General features: G+C 43.5%; 1 protein-coding gene across 2 annotated transcripts in view; it reads left to right on the top strand.

Moving 5' to 3' along the window:
- The window catches only part of TTF2 (transcription termination factor 2), a 49,929-nt gene that overhangs the window by 20,725 nt on the left and 13,865 nt on the right, over positions 1 to 15,339 (top strand). For both annotated transcript variants that reach the window (XM_010344069.3, XM_074381205.1), the window contains exons 5-13: positions 996 to 1,985; positions 2,299 to 2,413; positions 3,076 to 3,258; positions 4,377 to 4,504; positions 6,028 to 6,109; positions 8,306 to 8,425; positions 10,221 to 10,371; positions 12,913 to 13,018; positions 14,993 to 15,174. In XM_010344069.3, the coding sequence (XP_010342371.1) occupies positions 996 to 1,985; positions 2,299 to 2,413; positions 3,076 to 3,258; positions 4,377 to 4,504; positions 6,028 to 6,109; positions 8,306 to 8,425; positions 10,221 to 10,371; positions 12,913 to 13,018; positions 14,993 to 15,174 (2,057 nt within the window). The remainder of the gene's footprint in view (positions 1 to 995; positions 1,986 to 2,298; positions 2,414 to 3,075; positions 3,259 to 4,376; positions 4,505 to 6,027; positions 6,110 to 8,305; positions 8,426 to 10,220; positions 10,372 to 12,912; positions 13,019 to 14,992; positions 15,175 to 15,339) is intronic.

Raw genomic sequence — 15,339 nt, 5'->3', positions numbered from 1 at the left:
CCTTAAGCAAGGTAGGCCCTGTTGGGACTTTAATTCAAAGGATCATTTGGTTGTAATCAAGATTAATTATTTGCATCCTATTTCACTTACTAGCTATTTTTGAGGTCTTAGTATTCTTTTAGTTAAGAAAAAAATTAGATTTCCTTGACTAACTCTTATACCTTTTAATAGAGGAATTTCTACTTGATATTGGCATAAGCTAAGTCTAATGCATAAGCTCCTAGAATGTTAGGCCTAGGAGGAGCAGCACCTCCTAATAGGAGAAGCCTTACAGATGCCCAGTACATGAGGAGCTAGAATCAGGGAGGTGATAAGACTTGTTTTGGTAGAGGTTTGGCTTGAATTTAAGATTCTAGATCACCACAGTAAAATCTTGCTAAAGCCAAAATCAAAGCAAGCATTTTAAGACAATGTTTAGGTTCGGGGAAAAGTTTATCTTAAGGTAGTTTTCCTGAAAAGTATACACTGTGGCCATTGTGATGTAAAAGCACTTGGGTTTGGTCACTACTTTTCCTTGAGGCCTGGAAAAGTGTGATCATGGACAGAAGGCACTGTTGAAAGTACTGTTAAGAACTGGTCCTTTGTGGGTTTGGTGTATTTTCTGTTGTAGACACAGAAATGATACCAAGAATGTTCAGGAAATATAGGACTGCTTCTACTGGGTTTCCGTTTCTTCTACAAAATAATCCTAAGTGAATTAACGTAGGAACAGAGAACCAAATATCACATGTTCTTACTTAAAGCAGGAGCTAAACATTGAGCACCCATAAACACAGGAACAGTAGATACTGTGAACTACGACGGGGGGAGGAGGGCATGGGTTAAAAACTATCTCCTGGGTACTGTGCTCACTGCCTGAGTGCAATATACTCATGTAACAAAGCTGCACGTGTACCCCCTGTATGTGAAATAAAAGTTGAGATGAAAAGGAAAGACATTCTAGATGTGAAGTTTGCATTAATATTTTATATGAAGATTAATAATTTTGCCTTTAGGATCCTGATTCCAAAGAACATTCTGTACCCAGTAAGTCTCAGCATGCATCAGAGACATTTCATCATCCTTCCAGCCGGCCGAGAAATCCATTCAAGGTACTGGACAAGAATCAAGAGCCAGCTCTCTGGAAACAGCTCATCAAAGGTGAAGGTGAGGAAAACACAGCTGATAAGAGGCAAAAAGAAAAGGGAGATCAGCAATTCCATCAAAAGAAGGAACAGAAGCCTGAACCAGTGGAGAAAGATCTCTCATCTGGCCTGGTGCTGAAGAAAAAACAACCTGTACTTCAAGAGAAGAAGCAAGAAGAGAGAGCAGAGATTCATCGGGAGGCGGAGGAGACCAGAGGCACACACAAAGGAAACTTGTCTGAAATTACATCCAAACCATGCCACCGCAGTGAGCTGACAGGGTCGTCTGCATCTTCTCAGGAGAACTCAAGTGGGAAGAATCAAGATGTCCAAAGAGAATCAGAACCTCTGAGAAAAAAGGAGACCCAGCTTTTGTCTCAAAGAGGTAACAGTCTCAACCCAGTAAGCAAGCCCCGGGAAGGGGGCCCCCTCAGCAAGGGGTACAAGAACTGGGAGGCTAAAGAAGCAAAGGCAAAGGATGACCCCAGCACACAGGCCACCCAGAAAATCCTGCCCCGGGAGCATCTCCAAGAGAGCCCAGAGACCCGTGGTGTGCCTGCTCCTGGAGGACCAGCGGTTCAGGCCGCGCCAGCAGCACCAGGGCTTTCCCTGGGCGAGGGCCGTGAAGCTGCCACGAGCAGTGATGAGGAAGAGGAAGATGATGTTTTCGTTTCCTCTAAGCCTGCAAGCCCCCTACTCTTTGACTCGGCTCTGGACTTACAGAGGAAGGAGAGCCTCCAATTCCCTGATCGAAGTGTGCAAAGACAGGTACCTCCTGCCTCAGATGTTTCCGCCAAGGTAGAACCCTCAGACCCAGCAGCCCAGCGTGTCTACCTGACAACACAACTGAAACAGAAGAAGGTAACTCTTGACTCGTGTTTTTTGAGGTCAGAGCATTGCTTGCTATGGGCAGATAGGAGCTCTCATTGCTACAGAAGGGTTAAATGTGTTCATGTGGAGCTTTTATAGGTGCATGTTTAGTTTCTGCCTTTTCCCCTATTTATATTTTCAAGATTGGTAAGCCAGCTGGGTTAACATTTTTTAAAGATTCAGGTTTTTACACACATAAAAAGAACATAATTTCAGAGTTTGGGCGTTTCAGGCTATTTTAATCTGAAACTAGTCATCTAACAATGTGAGAGGAGAGATCCATTTGATGGGATCTGTTTTTCAGAGCACACTGGCATCAGTGAACATCCACGCTCTTCCAGACAAGGGTCAGAAGTTGATCAAACAAATCCAGGCGCTGGAGGAAGCCCTCAGTGGTCTTGCCCTTGCCCCAGAGCAAGGTAAAGTGGCTTATGCCTCAGAACTCAGGGTTTGTATGGACTTTACAAGGGGCATTTGGGAAGCGTTTTTGGTAAAGAATGTGTTGATGCATTCACTTTTCCATTTTATTACCTGCTTCTGAGCCTTCGTTGACATTACACCTATGGTTCCTAGAAAAACTCTCCCTGCCGGGCACAGTGACTCACACCTGTAATCCCAGCACTTTGGGAGGCTGAGTCGGGCAGAACATCAGAGGTTGGGAGTTTGAGACCAGCCTGACCAATATGGAGAAACCCTGTATCTACTGAAAATACAAAATTAGCCCGGTGTGGTGGTGCATGCCTGTAATCCCAGCTACTCGGGAGGCTGAGGCAGGGGGATCACTTGAACCTGGGAGGCGGAGGTTATGGTGAGCCGAGATTGCGTCATTGCACTCCAGCCTGGGCAACGAGAGCGAAACTTCGTCTCAAAAAAAAAAATAACAAAAAAACCACTTTTCTCCTATTTCCTGTGGACTGTACTTTCTTCCCCATTGTTTAAGCAGCTGTTAAAATGCTATGTTCTCTAGGAAGCCTTCATTGGAGTGGTGATGACCCCTCTCTCTTGACCTCACCTCCACACATAGGATCCCTTCACTTAGTCTGCTGAACTTTAATCTCCTTCTCCCTTGTTTTCTGAACAGGAACTAGTGAGAAGAGTCACACTCAAGTACCAGAGCAGAGTCACTTCACCAAAACTACCACAGACCCTCCCCACCTGGTGCCTCCCCAACCCCTTCCTGGTTGTGGTACCCAATCTGTGGGTTCTCTAGGGCTAAAGTCTGCCTGCCAGGTAACTGCTGGAGGATCCAGTCAGTGCTATCCAGGTAAGACCCAAGGGCCTGGCCCTGCTGTGAACAGCCACCCCTGTGAGTCACGTGCCACCTGGTACAGTAGTTATCTCTTATGCACACTTTGTTACCCTTGATCACCTGTGGTCCAGAAAGAGGTGAGTACAGTACAGTAAGATATTTTGAGACAGAAAGAGATGGAGACCACCTGCACATAACTTTTATTACAGTAGATTGTTACAATTATTCTATTTTGTTGTTGTTGTTGTTGTTAAACTCTTCCTGTCCCTAATTTATTAAAGTTTATCATAGGTTTGTATGTATGGGGGGAAAAAACATAGTATGTGTAGGATTCAGTATCATCCACAGTTTCAAGCATCCTCTGGGGGTCTTGCAACATATGTCCTGTGGGTAAGAGGGGCCTACTATAGATGACTTAGTGCCCACATGAGGGGAGAAGCCATTCTTAAGTCATAAGTTGCCCATATAATAAAGATTGTGCTGCCCAGTAGAGCTTTGCACAGTGTTACTCAGCTCTCAGTGAGGGCACAGACTGCGTCCACCCTGTTCACCACTGTATGACTCCTATGGGTCAGCCCAGTGGGCTGGCCCATAGGAGTCATCCAGTCAGTATTTGTGAATGAAAACTCCAGCTCACATCCTTATGAGGTAGGCAGACCTGCAGATATGTTCTTATTCCTTCGTGTGTGTGTGTGTGTGTGTGTGTGTGTGTGTCTGTGTCTGTGTGTCTGTGTTAAGATTGAGGAGAGACGTGAGTCAAGATTGGTGACTAATAGATCCACAGAGAGCAGTAACACCCGATTAGCTAAGAGTTTCCTTCCTGAACTTTCTAGACAACTTTGAGTTCGGAAGTAACTGCACAATGAAAATTCTAAGTAGAACTGAAATGTGTAATAGGATCAGTTGACAGGAAACTGATCAGGAGATAGGAGCTCGGATTGGCTGGCAGTGACTAGAAAAGCAAAAGCCAGCTGTCTCCCGATTGAGAACTCCTAGAGGAGTAGAAAGCTGAGAAGAATAGTTAACAAGGAGGGTAAGAAATAGATACAGGGCCATTTGTAGCTAAGGATACTCTAAAGGGATAAGGAAAACATACTTGTGACATCTTTTAGGTAACATCTATTTGTATGTAGGCCATGCAAACCAAGATCAAGTTCACCCAGTGTGGAAGATCACAGGTGAAGCCATTGATGAGCTCCATCGCTCATTAGAGTCACGTCCTGGTGAGACTGAGGTGGCAGAAGATCCTGCTGGGCTGAAGGTGAGCCAGGGGAGGCTCATGGTACAGTCTCCTACAACAGTGCTCTAGCAGCAGGGAGACTTTCTGAGATACCTTCCCTACAGATAGATGCTTTCATGGCTTCCCTTGCAGAATCCTCTCCTTTTATGCTTAACAGTGCAAACGATAACAACGAAACTCCTTTTTTAAAGTCATAAAGTTACATAGTTCTGTGAAAGTAAAGGATTCATTTATTGAGTTGGTGGATGCCACAAGAATGTGAAAGAATTGCTGCTTGTAATGAACTAGTTGGGGTGAAAATACATATACAGTATATATAAAACAATCAACAAAGGCTTTAAGGCAGAAATAAAGTGTGCCTTGTAATATACCATAAAGTCCAAAAGGGATTCAGATGAAAGGAAACGTCACTCTAGGCCAGTGATTATTTGTTGTCTGCCTACTTTGTGCGTTAAAGGAATGGAAAGCCTTAAGGTAGCAGACAGGAAAGGAACAAAACGCCACAATTAGAGGGAGTGGTGATTAGTGGGAAGATAAAGAGATTGGTATTAAGTGATGATCAGGTGTCATCAGTACCTGAGCCAGCCGTAGCAGGTGACGTTACTGAGCAGGAGCCTGGCCTTGGTGAAGGATTAGATCTGAAGAGCTCAAGAGATAGTACGGAATCACTGTAGCATTTAAGCAGGGACGGCAGATGAAGATTAGTTTTTCTCACAGAGTACAAGATAAACTGGAGTACTGAAGGACTAGAAGGAGGACTCTGGTCAAAGGGCTATTGAAATTTATGACTAGTAGTGCAGACGGGGACTCTGGCTGCAGAAAAGAGGCAAATTTAAGAGATAATGAGGGAATGATGAAAAGCCAACATAATGGCTGCTGAAAGTAGAGTCAGAGGTCTTGGTCAAAAGGATAGAGCTGGGCGCAGTGGCTCATACCTATAATCCCAGCACTTTGGGAGGCTCAGGCGAGCAGATCACTTGAGGCCAGGAGTTCAAGACCAGCCTGGCCAACATGGTGAAACCCTGTCTCTACTAAAAATACAAAAATTAGCTGAGCGTGGTCTCGTGCACCTGTAATCCCAGCTACTCGGGGTGGGGGCCGAGGCAGGAGAATTGCTTGAACTTGGGAGGCAGAGGCTGCAGTGAGCTGAGATCATGCCACTGCATTCCAGCATGGGCAACAGAGCGAGACTGTCTAAAAAAAAATAAAGATGAAAAAATTAAAGCTGTAGAGAATGATTTTGACTGTTGAAACAGACAAATCAGGACTTTGACTTAGGGTGTAGGGAGGACTCTTAATAGAAATGCTTAACATTAGATGCAACCCAAAACAAACGGGCAGACCAGGACAGTGTGGTTACCCTCAAAGAGAGGGTGCTGTTAAGGACTTCAGGGTGAAAGGAATGGTCTACATGAAGACAGTTAGAATGCTGAGGGGATCGCTTGTAGAAAATAAAAGAGTCGAGCGTAGAGGTCGTGTAGCCAGGCTCGGCATAGCCTCTCATTAGGAATTTGTGCTTAGCATTTGGTTATTACCTTTGTCAGGTCCCTTTGCTACTACACCAGAAGCAGGCATTGGCTTGGTTACTATGGCGGGAAAGTCAGAAGCCACAAGGAGGAATTCTGGGTAAGTGTGCTATTCTAAGAGCCAGGCTTTATTGAATGCTTAGGCATTGTGCTAAACGCATAGTGTTGTTTCATTTAATCCTCTCAAGAACTCTGCGAGGCAGCTGCTATCATTCCTCATTTTACAGATGACGAAAGGGAAGCATGGAAGTGTTAAGCAACTTGCTCAAGAGTACACAGCTGTAGGGTCAGAGGTGCTGGGTGCCAGCAGGAGAAGCTGACTCTGGCTGATTAAGCAGAGGGGGAGTTTATTATTTGGTGGCTCCCACAATCTCTGGGAGATGTGGAGTGCCAGACTTGAGGCCAGTTTCAGGAGCATGGCTACAGCCAATACACAAACAGTAGTCTATTGCCTCTCTCTTTTTTTTTTTTTTTTTTTTTTTTTTTTGAGACGGAGTTTTGCTCTTGTTGACCAGGCTGGAATGCAGTGGCATCATCTCAGCTCACTGCAACCTCCACCTCCCTGGTTCAAGCAATTCTTCTGCCTCAGCCTCCAAAGTAGCTGGGATTACAGGCGCTTGCCACCATGCCCAGCTAATTTTTTGTATTTTTAGTAGAGATGGGGTTTCGCCATGTTGGGCAGACTGGTCTCGAACTCCTGACCTCAGGTGATCCACCCACCTTGGCCTCCCAAAGTATTGGGACTACAGGTGTGCGCCACCGCGCCTGGCCTAACAGAAATCTATAAAAAGCATCACAGCTTCTTTGCTTCACCAAGCGCTAGAGGTAACCAGTGCCACCCCAAAGTCAGTTTCTTCTATAGCCACTCTTTCCTGCAAAAGGGTTTCACAGGGAGTTTCTTTATAAAGCTGCTTATACCTGAATTAAAGATGTTTATGAGAACATCTGATGTATAGAGCCAGGTCATATTACCAGTGCCTTAGCTGCAACAGAAACCGGAAAGCAAGTTTTCCACATTGCTTTGGAGTCTTGTCCGGCTAAAATTTTCCAAGGTGCCCAACTTTGAGAAACCATGTTAGATGTCCACTGTGTCCAGTAAGTGACTGTGTCAGTGGTCCTCAAGACCACCTCCAGGCTCGACGATTTGCTATTAGGACCCAGCATATGGTCACACTCACAGCTATGATTTATTACAGTGAAAGAATACATATCAAAATCAACAAAAGGAAAAGGCACAGGGGCAAAATCCAGGGGAAACCAGGTGCAGGCTTCCAGCGTCCTCCCAGTGGAGTCACATGGGATATGCTTAATTCTCCCAGCAGGGAGTTGTGACAACAGGCATCAAATGTTTCCTAGGAAGCTCATTAGAGCTTCAGTGCCCAAGGTTTTTACTGGGGGCTGGTTACATAGGTGGGTTCAGCTGGTTACATAGGTGGCCTTAGCCTGGTATGTACCAAGTTTTTTTATTCCTAGAAGGAAAGCAGACATTCAACATAAATTGAATTGTTTGTACAAACAGTTCAGGCAGAGTTTTCAACTCTTACCTTAAATCCGAGTTTGCAGAGGCAATCTTGTAAGCAGGCCTTTCAAAGGATAACAGGCGAGCCTACGGGCCTGGTATGTTAATTATTTTTCTGGACAGTAGCAGAGCCAGAATTTAAATCAGAGCCCGTGCTCTGACATTCTACTTCTGTTATGGTAGAATTATTTTGAATGGGTATAGTAGCCTCAGTGTTACAGTCTGTTAAAATGAGGAGAATAGTACTCTGTAGGGTATGAATAATAAATTAGATAAGCTCAGTGATTGGTACAATGACAGTACACAAGAAATGTTCATTTATGTCTCTTTTTGTGAAGAAGTTAAGGGAATGGAAGGCTGTTTTAACTCCAGAAATGTTCTGGTACCAGTCAAGTAAGTAGTGGGATAGATCTACTGGACATTTTTTACTTTTGGAGGTAACAGATCATCAAACTGTAATAAGATAACCAGCACATTACACAGGTAATAACATAACATAGGGACTAGAATAAGATCCAAACTGTAAGTTTTAAACTTTTTAAGAGTCACGGTAAATGTCTTGGACCTAGATCTCAAAGTAAATAGCACGTTCTGGGGTTCCATGGGAATAAGGAAGACAAAGTTCACCGCTAAGGTAGACACAGAGTAGTGACTGGAGTGGCTCCGACAGCATGGAGAACGAGGGGTAAATGTCTGCCAGTTGTTTGTCCTCTTGCAGTAGGGTTGATTCTTTGCCTTAAGCAATTAACTCTGTTTAATTTTGCTTTTATTTTCTAGCGGATGATATGGGCTTAGGAAAAACCCTGACAATGATTGCACTCATCCTGACCCAGAAGAATCAAGAGAAAAACAGAGAAAAGGAGAAAAGCACAGCTTTAATGTGGCTCTCCAAAGACGGTAGACAGAAATGCCTTCATAGCCCGCCATCCCCCACGTCATTTGAGCCAGCCAAGAGGGGAACGTTTTCAGCTACAGAAGGATACCTTTGGTTATGTTTAATTACTCTACTGGGAAACCAGTATTAGATTACTCCCCTATTGTATCATTTCTGATGCTGAATATGCTAATTATAAATGATTATTTTTTCTCTTTTAATGTAAACTTGACTTGATCTGTGATTGGCAGAATCTTATGGAAAAAGCTGAGGCTCTAGAAGACTTAGTTTAAGCATAATAATAATTCTTATTTTTTGAGACACGGTCTCACTCTGTTGCCCAGGCTGAAGTGCAGTGGCATGCACATAGCTTATTACAGCCTAAACCTCCTGGGCTCAAGTGATCCTCCCACCTCAGCCTCCCAAGTAGCTGAGACCACAAGTGCGCATCACCACACCCAGCTGATTTTTTAATTTTTTGTAGAGAGAGTCTCACCATGCCGCCCAGGCTGGTCTCAAACAACAGGGCTCAAGCAGTCATCCTGCCTCGGCTTTCCAAAGTGCTGGGATTATAGGTGTGAACCACCATGCCTGGCTAAAAATTATTATTTTTGTAAATATTGAAGAAATAACTACGGGGTAGATTCAAATTAATTAATTTTTTTTTTTAAGGAAGATCTGTCACAAATTCACATTTTAGTCACTATAGTGGAAGCTATTTTCCATGTTTCTGAAATTCTAAAAGTTCCTAGATTATAGACAATTTCTATCTTATCTCAGCCTATGTTTTTAAAACGTAATAACTTTAGTCAGACTCATTGGTAGCACCTGTAGTCCCAATTGAGGAAGGAGAGGCAGGAGAATTGCTTGAGCCTGGGAGCTTGAGGCCAACCTGGGCAACATAGCAAGATACCGCCTCTTAAAAAAAAGTTAAATAAAAAGTAATAACTTTATAAGTACTTTAAAGATTATGTTATGTACAGATAACACTACATGTAAATTGCTGTGTATTCAAGCAGAGTGCTCAGTTGCTTAGATAGATTAAAAACCTGTGGCATCTGCTCTCAGGGCCTCTAGTGAGCACGGCTGCAGCTGGGTCCTGTATCCCTTCGTGTGTAGTAGCAGCATGTGTGAGTAGCATAAGCACACACACACGTGCAGAGATGAGGGGCTGTGGTATAAACAAACCATCACTAATTGGTTCTAAACCTATGTTTGCTTATTTTAGAAAAAAAGTTTTCTGTACTGAATTTTAAGGTAGAAGTACATTAAGTTATGCTTTTCAGAACAAATAACAATACGCCATACTCCCCTGTAATGAGTCAAGTCAGAGGAGTTAGGAAATGATCCAGCTCTCACCTCTGGCCGCTCTGTGAAAGCGCATTGCTTTTTTACACTGAGGTTATGTGCCACCCACCTCCCTCCCCCTATTTAGCCTCTCTTTCTGCCTGTACTTTCAGCGGAGAAAAATAAGTAATTAAGTGTTTCAAGTTTAAAAGACCATTTCTTCCATTTCCTATCTCACTATAGGCTCTGTATAGAAATAAGAGCAGTGGTTAAACATACTAATTGAAGGAGTAAAGTCAGTCAAGAGGAAGAGCTAGTGCCTTTAAGTTAAAGGCCAAACACGATGACTCACACCTGTCATCTCACTTTGGGAAGCTAAGGCAGGAGGATTACTTGAGCCCAAGAGTTCGAGACCAGCCTGGGTAACACAGCAAGACCATGTCTCTGTATATTTAAAAGAAAAAAAAAAGTTAAAAGCCATTTGGTGACTGTAACTAGGCATTGATTTTTTTTTTTTTTTCCCTTCTCAAGACTCTTCTAACTTTACTTCCCATGGAACACTAATCATCTGTCCTGCCTCCCTGATCCATCATTGGAAAAACGAGGTGGAAAAACGGGTGAACAGCAACAAACTAAGAGTCTATCTCTACCATGGGCCAAACCGGGATTCACGTGCCAGAGTGTAAGTGCAGAAATACGCAGTTGTGGGGGCGTTCAGCACCTCTGTTCAAGCTCCTATGGGCCTTTTCTCCCGTCCCTGCGAATTCACTTCATCAGGATGCATATTTGTGAAGGCCCAAGACAGATCTTGAGTCTCATCACCACACAGCCTTCGCCTTGTATCCTGAGAACTACTGAGGATCTTTTGCTGCGTCCTTGTCACTGTCCTCAACAAAAGCTGCCCTGTGAGGAGGCCTGAGATCCCTGAGCTGCCAGTCAGGTGGCCGCAGCATTCCCCTAGTCAAAGAGATAAATGTTGCAAAGGCCCTCATAGCTGCTGGAGTTCTGATTCCAGGGGTATGTAGTGTGAATGGAGCCAGCCCAGTTCTACAGAGCATCTTGGTGGAATGCTAATGATGAGTTGCTATAGTTTGATTGTATTTGAATGACTCCTTTTTATAAATAAACCATCTAAGATGTTTTAGACTCAAGAATTTAGGAAGATTAGACCTAACTATAAATTCTTGAAGAGGGAGGCTCAGGAAAAAGGAAAGAAAATGCTTCCCAACATGGTACTCTTAGTCCTAGTCTTTGTCTTTTGATTTTAAAGGAATTGTTTTCTGTTCCTAATTGCACAGTGAAGATCTAGGTTGAATACTGGCTGCTGTAGTCAAGAATGAGAACAAAGCTATTTGTACTTCCAAGTAATTTATCTCTCCAGCCTCTAATTTGGATATTTTATCTCCTAAAGAACAGGGCCACAGTCTTTCAGGAGTAAGTTGTCAGATCGGTGCCCCTGAGTCTTACGACACGCCAGTTTTCACGACAGAGAGTCGCTTCTGCAGGCAAAAGGCATCAGGGTGGCAGTGGCAGGCCTGTAGGCCTTCCCTGGCATAGATTAGTGTGAGTTGCCTGCCTTTGTTCTAAATTTTTATTTAGAAATAAATTGAATCTGACTTGATTTGTACTTTGAGCATAACTTGTTTGGTATTTAGAATGAACTAGTTGACTGATTAGAGTCATTCTCAATTACACTTCTTTATATGATGCTAGGGTAACTTACAGACACTGCTGCCTCTCTGAATTAGGCGTATCATTTTTATCAAAAGTATTTATTGAAGTTCTCTTGGGGCCGGGCACAGCGGCTCATACCTGTAATCCCAACATTTTGGGAGGCCGAGGCAGGTGGATTACTTGAGCTCAGGAGTCCAAGACCAGCCTACGCAACATGGTGAAACCCTGCCTCTACCAAAAATACAAAAATTAGTTGGGTGTGGCGGTGTGTACTTGTGGTCCCATTTACTTGAGAGGCTGAGGTGGACGGTTTGGTTGAGCCTGGAAGGTGGACGTTGCAGCGAGCCAAGATGACAGCCCTACAATCCAGCCTGGGGGACCAGGGTAGATTACTCACCTATTATGTCATTTCTGATGCTGAGTATGCTAATTATAAGTAATTTTTTTTTCCTTTTTAATATAAACTTGGCTTGATCTATGATTAGCAGGATTTTAATTATTTCAATAAATACTATATTATTTTATTTTTACTTTTGAGACAGGATAGAGACCCTACCTTCTCTCAAAAAATAAATAAATAAATAAATAAAATATTTATTGATACTCTCTCAGATATACAATATTAAGCTTCACTGGAAAAAGATTTGTGTTTCTCATTAAGAATCTTTCTATGTAACGAGCATAAAAAGATGCACTGAAAGCTTACAGCATGTATTTTTATATCCTAGTGTCAAACTAGACCAGCGAATTTTCACAACTCCATTGTAAAGTGGTAGGAAGAAAGCACCCTTGATGAAAGGTGAACAGTGCTTTGAGGGTGTCTCTCTCCCTTGGGACTTTGGTGTCATCTGTCTCAAATCATTATTAAATGTTGATTCCCAACTCTATCCTACTTGCTGTTCTGGCCAGATCATATCAACCATTACATTATCCCAGCCAGAGATTTTTCTTTCTGACTCATTAGATGGGAAGAGAGGGGCTGTGGTAGCTGTAGTGAGCAGACGGTAAATGATCAGAGGTAAGAGATAGGGAAACCGGCCGGGCGCGGTGGCTCAAGCCTGTAATCTCAGCACTTTGGGAGGCCGAGGCGGGTGGATCACAAGGTCAAGAGATCGAGACCATCCTGGTCAACATGGTGAAACCCCGTCTCTACTAAAAATACAAAAAAAAATTAGCTGGGCATGGTGGCGCGTGCCTGTAATCCCAGCTACTCAGGGGGCTGAGGCAGGAGAATTGCCTGAACCCAGGAGGCAGAGGTTGCGGTGAGCTGAGATCGCGCCATTGCACTCCAGCCTGGGTAACAAGAGCGAAACTCTGTCTCACAAAAAAAAAAAAAAAAAAAAAAAAAAAAGAGATAGGGAAACCAAGTGGGGAAAATTTACTTCCAAAATTGTGTGTGTGTGTGTGTGTGTGTGTAAGGACACAAGCTTATGAGTTCTGCTGTTTGTCCTTCCATTTGTAGGCATTTTTATTGAAAGATCAGCTCTGCCCCTCTCATTGTCACTCTCTAATGGGACCATTTATTGATTTCTTTGTTATGTCTATGCAGCCTCTCTACATATGACATCGTGATCACTACCTATAGCCTCGTGGCCAAGGAGATTCCCACAAACAAGCAAGAGGCAAACATCCCAGGTGCAAACCTCAGTGTGGAGGTGAGGCTGGGGGCGGCCAGGGAAGTGGAGCTGGAGCCACAGATGGTTTAATAGGAGTCTTTCACAGCTTCCACGATAGCAGGAGGACCTCCCTGGGAGGTCGGGGGTGCTGTCTGTTCCACGTGGGGAAAGGAATCGTTCTTTCCTCTGTCCTATCCTTATTCCAGACAACCATCATATGTGATAAAGGTCGACATATGCCACAGGATTCAGCTGCCCTTTTAGAACGAAAGATGACTACATTATATATGATGGGGGCGGGGAAATAATCACCTGAATACATGAAAGGCTCACTTGCTGTTATTTTTATTTTACAGTATTTGGGGTATATACACATTATAGTTTTAATGTTTATTGTGCAGACTAGTATTTTACTACTAGTATTTTGATTTTAAGCCATCATTTCCTGCCTCCCTTTACTTCCCAGAAAAAAAGGGTTGCAAATAATAGGGCTATAGTGGGCCAGAGGCTAAGTGACAATCATGAAGACCTGAGGGTCTTCTGGGGGGTCCAGGGCAGCCTCAGTTATATGATACAGAGGCTTTATCATGTAATTACACTCCAGAGATACAGTATCATCCCAAGAACTCACCTTTCTGCGTGTTATCCTTTTAGCACAACAGGATATTCACAGGTTACTGTATTTGGAGACATCTCTAGGATATTTCTGCAGATTATAACCAACTCTGACTTATGGATGATGAACTTTTCAGATTCCTCAGTGGATCGCCATTGCCTTTGGGATAAACCCCAAATTTCTTTTCATGATGTATTAGGCTCTTTATTTATTTACTTACTTATTTCGAGACAGAGTCTCACTCTGTCGTCCAGGCTGGAGTGCAGTGGTGTGATCTCAGCTCACTGCAACCTCTGCCGCCTGGGTTCAAGCGATTCCTCTGCCTCAGCCTCCTCAGTAGCTGGGACAACAGGCATGCGCCACCATGCCTGGCTAATTTTTTCTATTTCAGTTGGGGTTTTGCCTTCTTGGCCAGGATGGTCTCGATCTCCTGACCTTGTGATCCACCTGCCTTGGCTTTCCAAAGTGCTGGAATTACAGGCGTGAGCCACCGCGCCCGGCCATATTAGACTCTTTATGATCTTGCCCTACCTGTATGTGGCTCGTTTCTCTGACACCCTACCCCTCCTCGGGGCTACTTCGTGCTCAGTCATACCAAGGGATCTGTAGTTCCGCCATGCTCTGTCACAGTGTGTGTCTACTCTCCCTCCGAATGAAATACTTTGCCTCCACTCCTTCTCCCAGGATAATTTTTTTAAACCTGCTTTAAGAATCTTTTCTGGACCACTCTCCACTTTCCCCCGGTTTGTTTGAATGCCTCTGTCAGCCCCTTGTGCTTACATAAGTTGTAGGACTTTTTTTCTTCAGCAGATGTTGAGTATCTGCTATGGGTCAGGTGCTGTTTCATCAAGAGCAGCCAGATTCCCACTTTAGGTATTGAATTAACCAGTGGGACTTACTATATATACATCGTATTGTAATTATCCTCACGCTTATTTTTTTTCCCCTGCTAGATTTTGAGCTCTAGAGGGTAGGAACTGTTTTTTTATGTCTGGCTTAGCTTCTCACAGCTAAAAGTAGACTTTTGGAAAATTTTTAGTAAATTTAATAAATACTGTATTGAGTGAGTGAATTTGCAGGTTCAATGCCGGGTTGTAGTCCTGGTCTACAGCCATTGCTTAAGTTGGATTTAAAGAATAAAAGAAAACTCAAATTAGAAACCATTTTACTCTTAGGCGTCTTAAGTTCAAAGACTCAGACTCTCAAATGACTTATTTATTTGAACCAATTGAGAGGTTTTACTCTTGGGTTTCTTAATTCTTATTTCAGTTACCTGATCTAAGCAAACTTAAAGGTAAAGGTGAGTCCTGAATAGTTGGCTGCTATTTCTCCTTGTTTCCTTGAGGGCATGTACATTTTCCCATACTGTGGCTGGATTTCACTTGTGGTTCTTCCAGGGCCCCTCAACACCTTTGCTTCGAATAGTCTGGGCTCGAATCATACTGGATGAAGCTCACAATGTGAAGAATCCCCGAGTACAGACGTCCATGGCTGTGTGCAAGCTACAAGCCTGTGCCCGTTGGGCTGTCACTGGGACCCCCATTCAAAACAACTTACTGGACATGTATTCACTGCTGAAGTGAGTGACTTCTTGTGATGATGTAAATGTGAACCCTGTCTGAATCCCTTCATCATTATTTCATGCCTCATAATAAAGCTTTGGTGTGTGCCGGATTATCTTGCGTAGGAGATGGCAAGCCTGGCAACCTTTAAAGGACAAAAGAATAAATGTTGATGAGAAAAT

The sequence above is a fragment of the Saimiri boliviensis genome, chromosome 11 (genome assembly GCF_048565385.1).
Source record: "Saimiri boliviensis isolate mSaiBol1 chromosome 11, mSaiBol1.pri, whole genome shotgun sequence".
Taxonomy (NCBI): domain Eukaryota; kingdom Metazoa; phylum Chordata; class Mammalia; order Primates; family Cebidae; genus Saimiri; species Saimiri boliviensis.
Note: the sequence above shows the minus strand (reverse complement) of the source record. Positions and strands in the feature narration are given on the sequence as shown.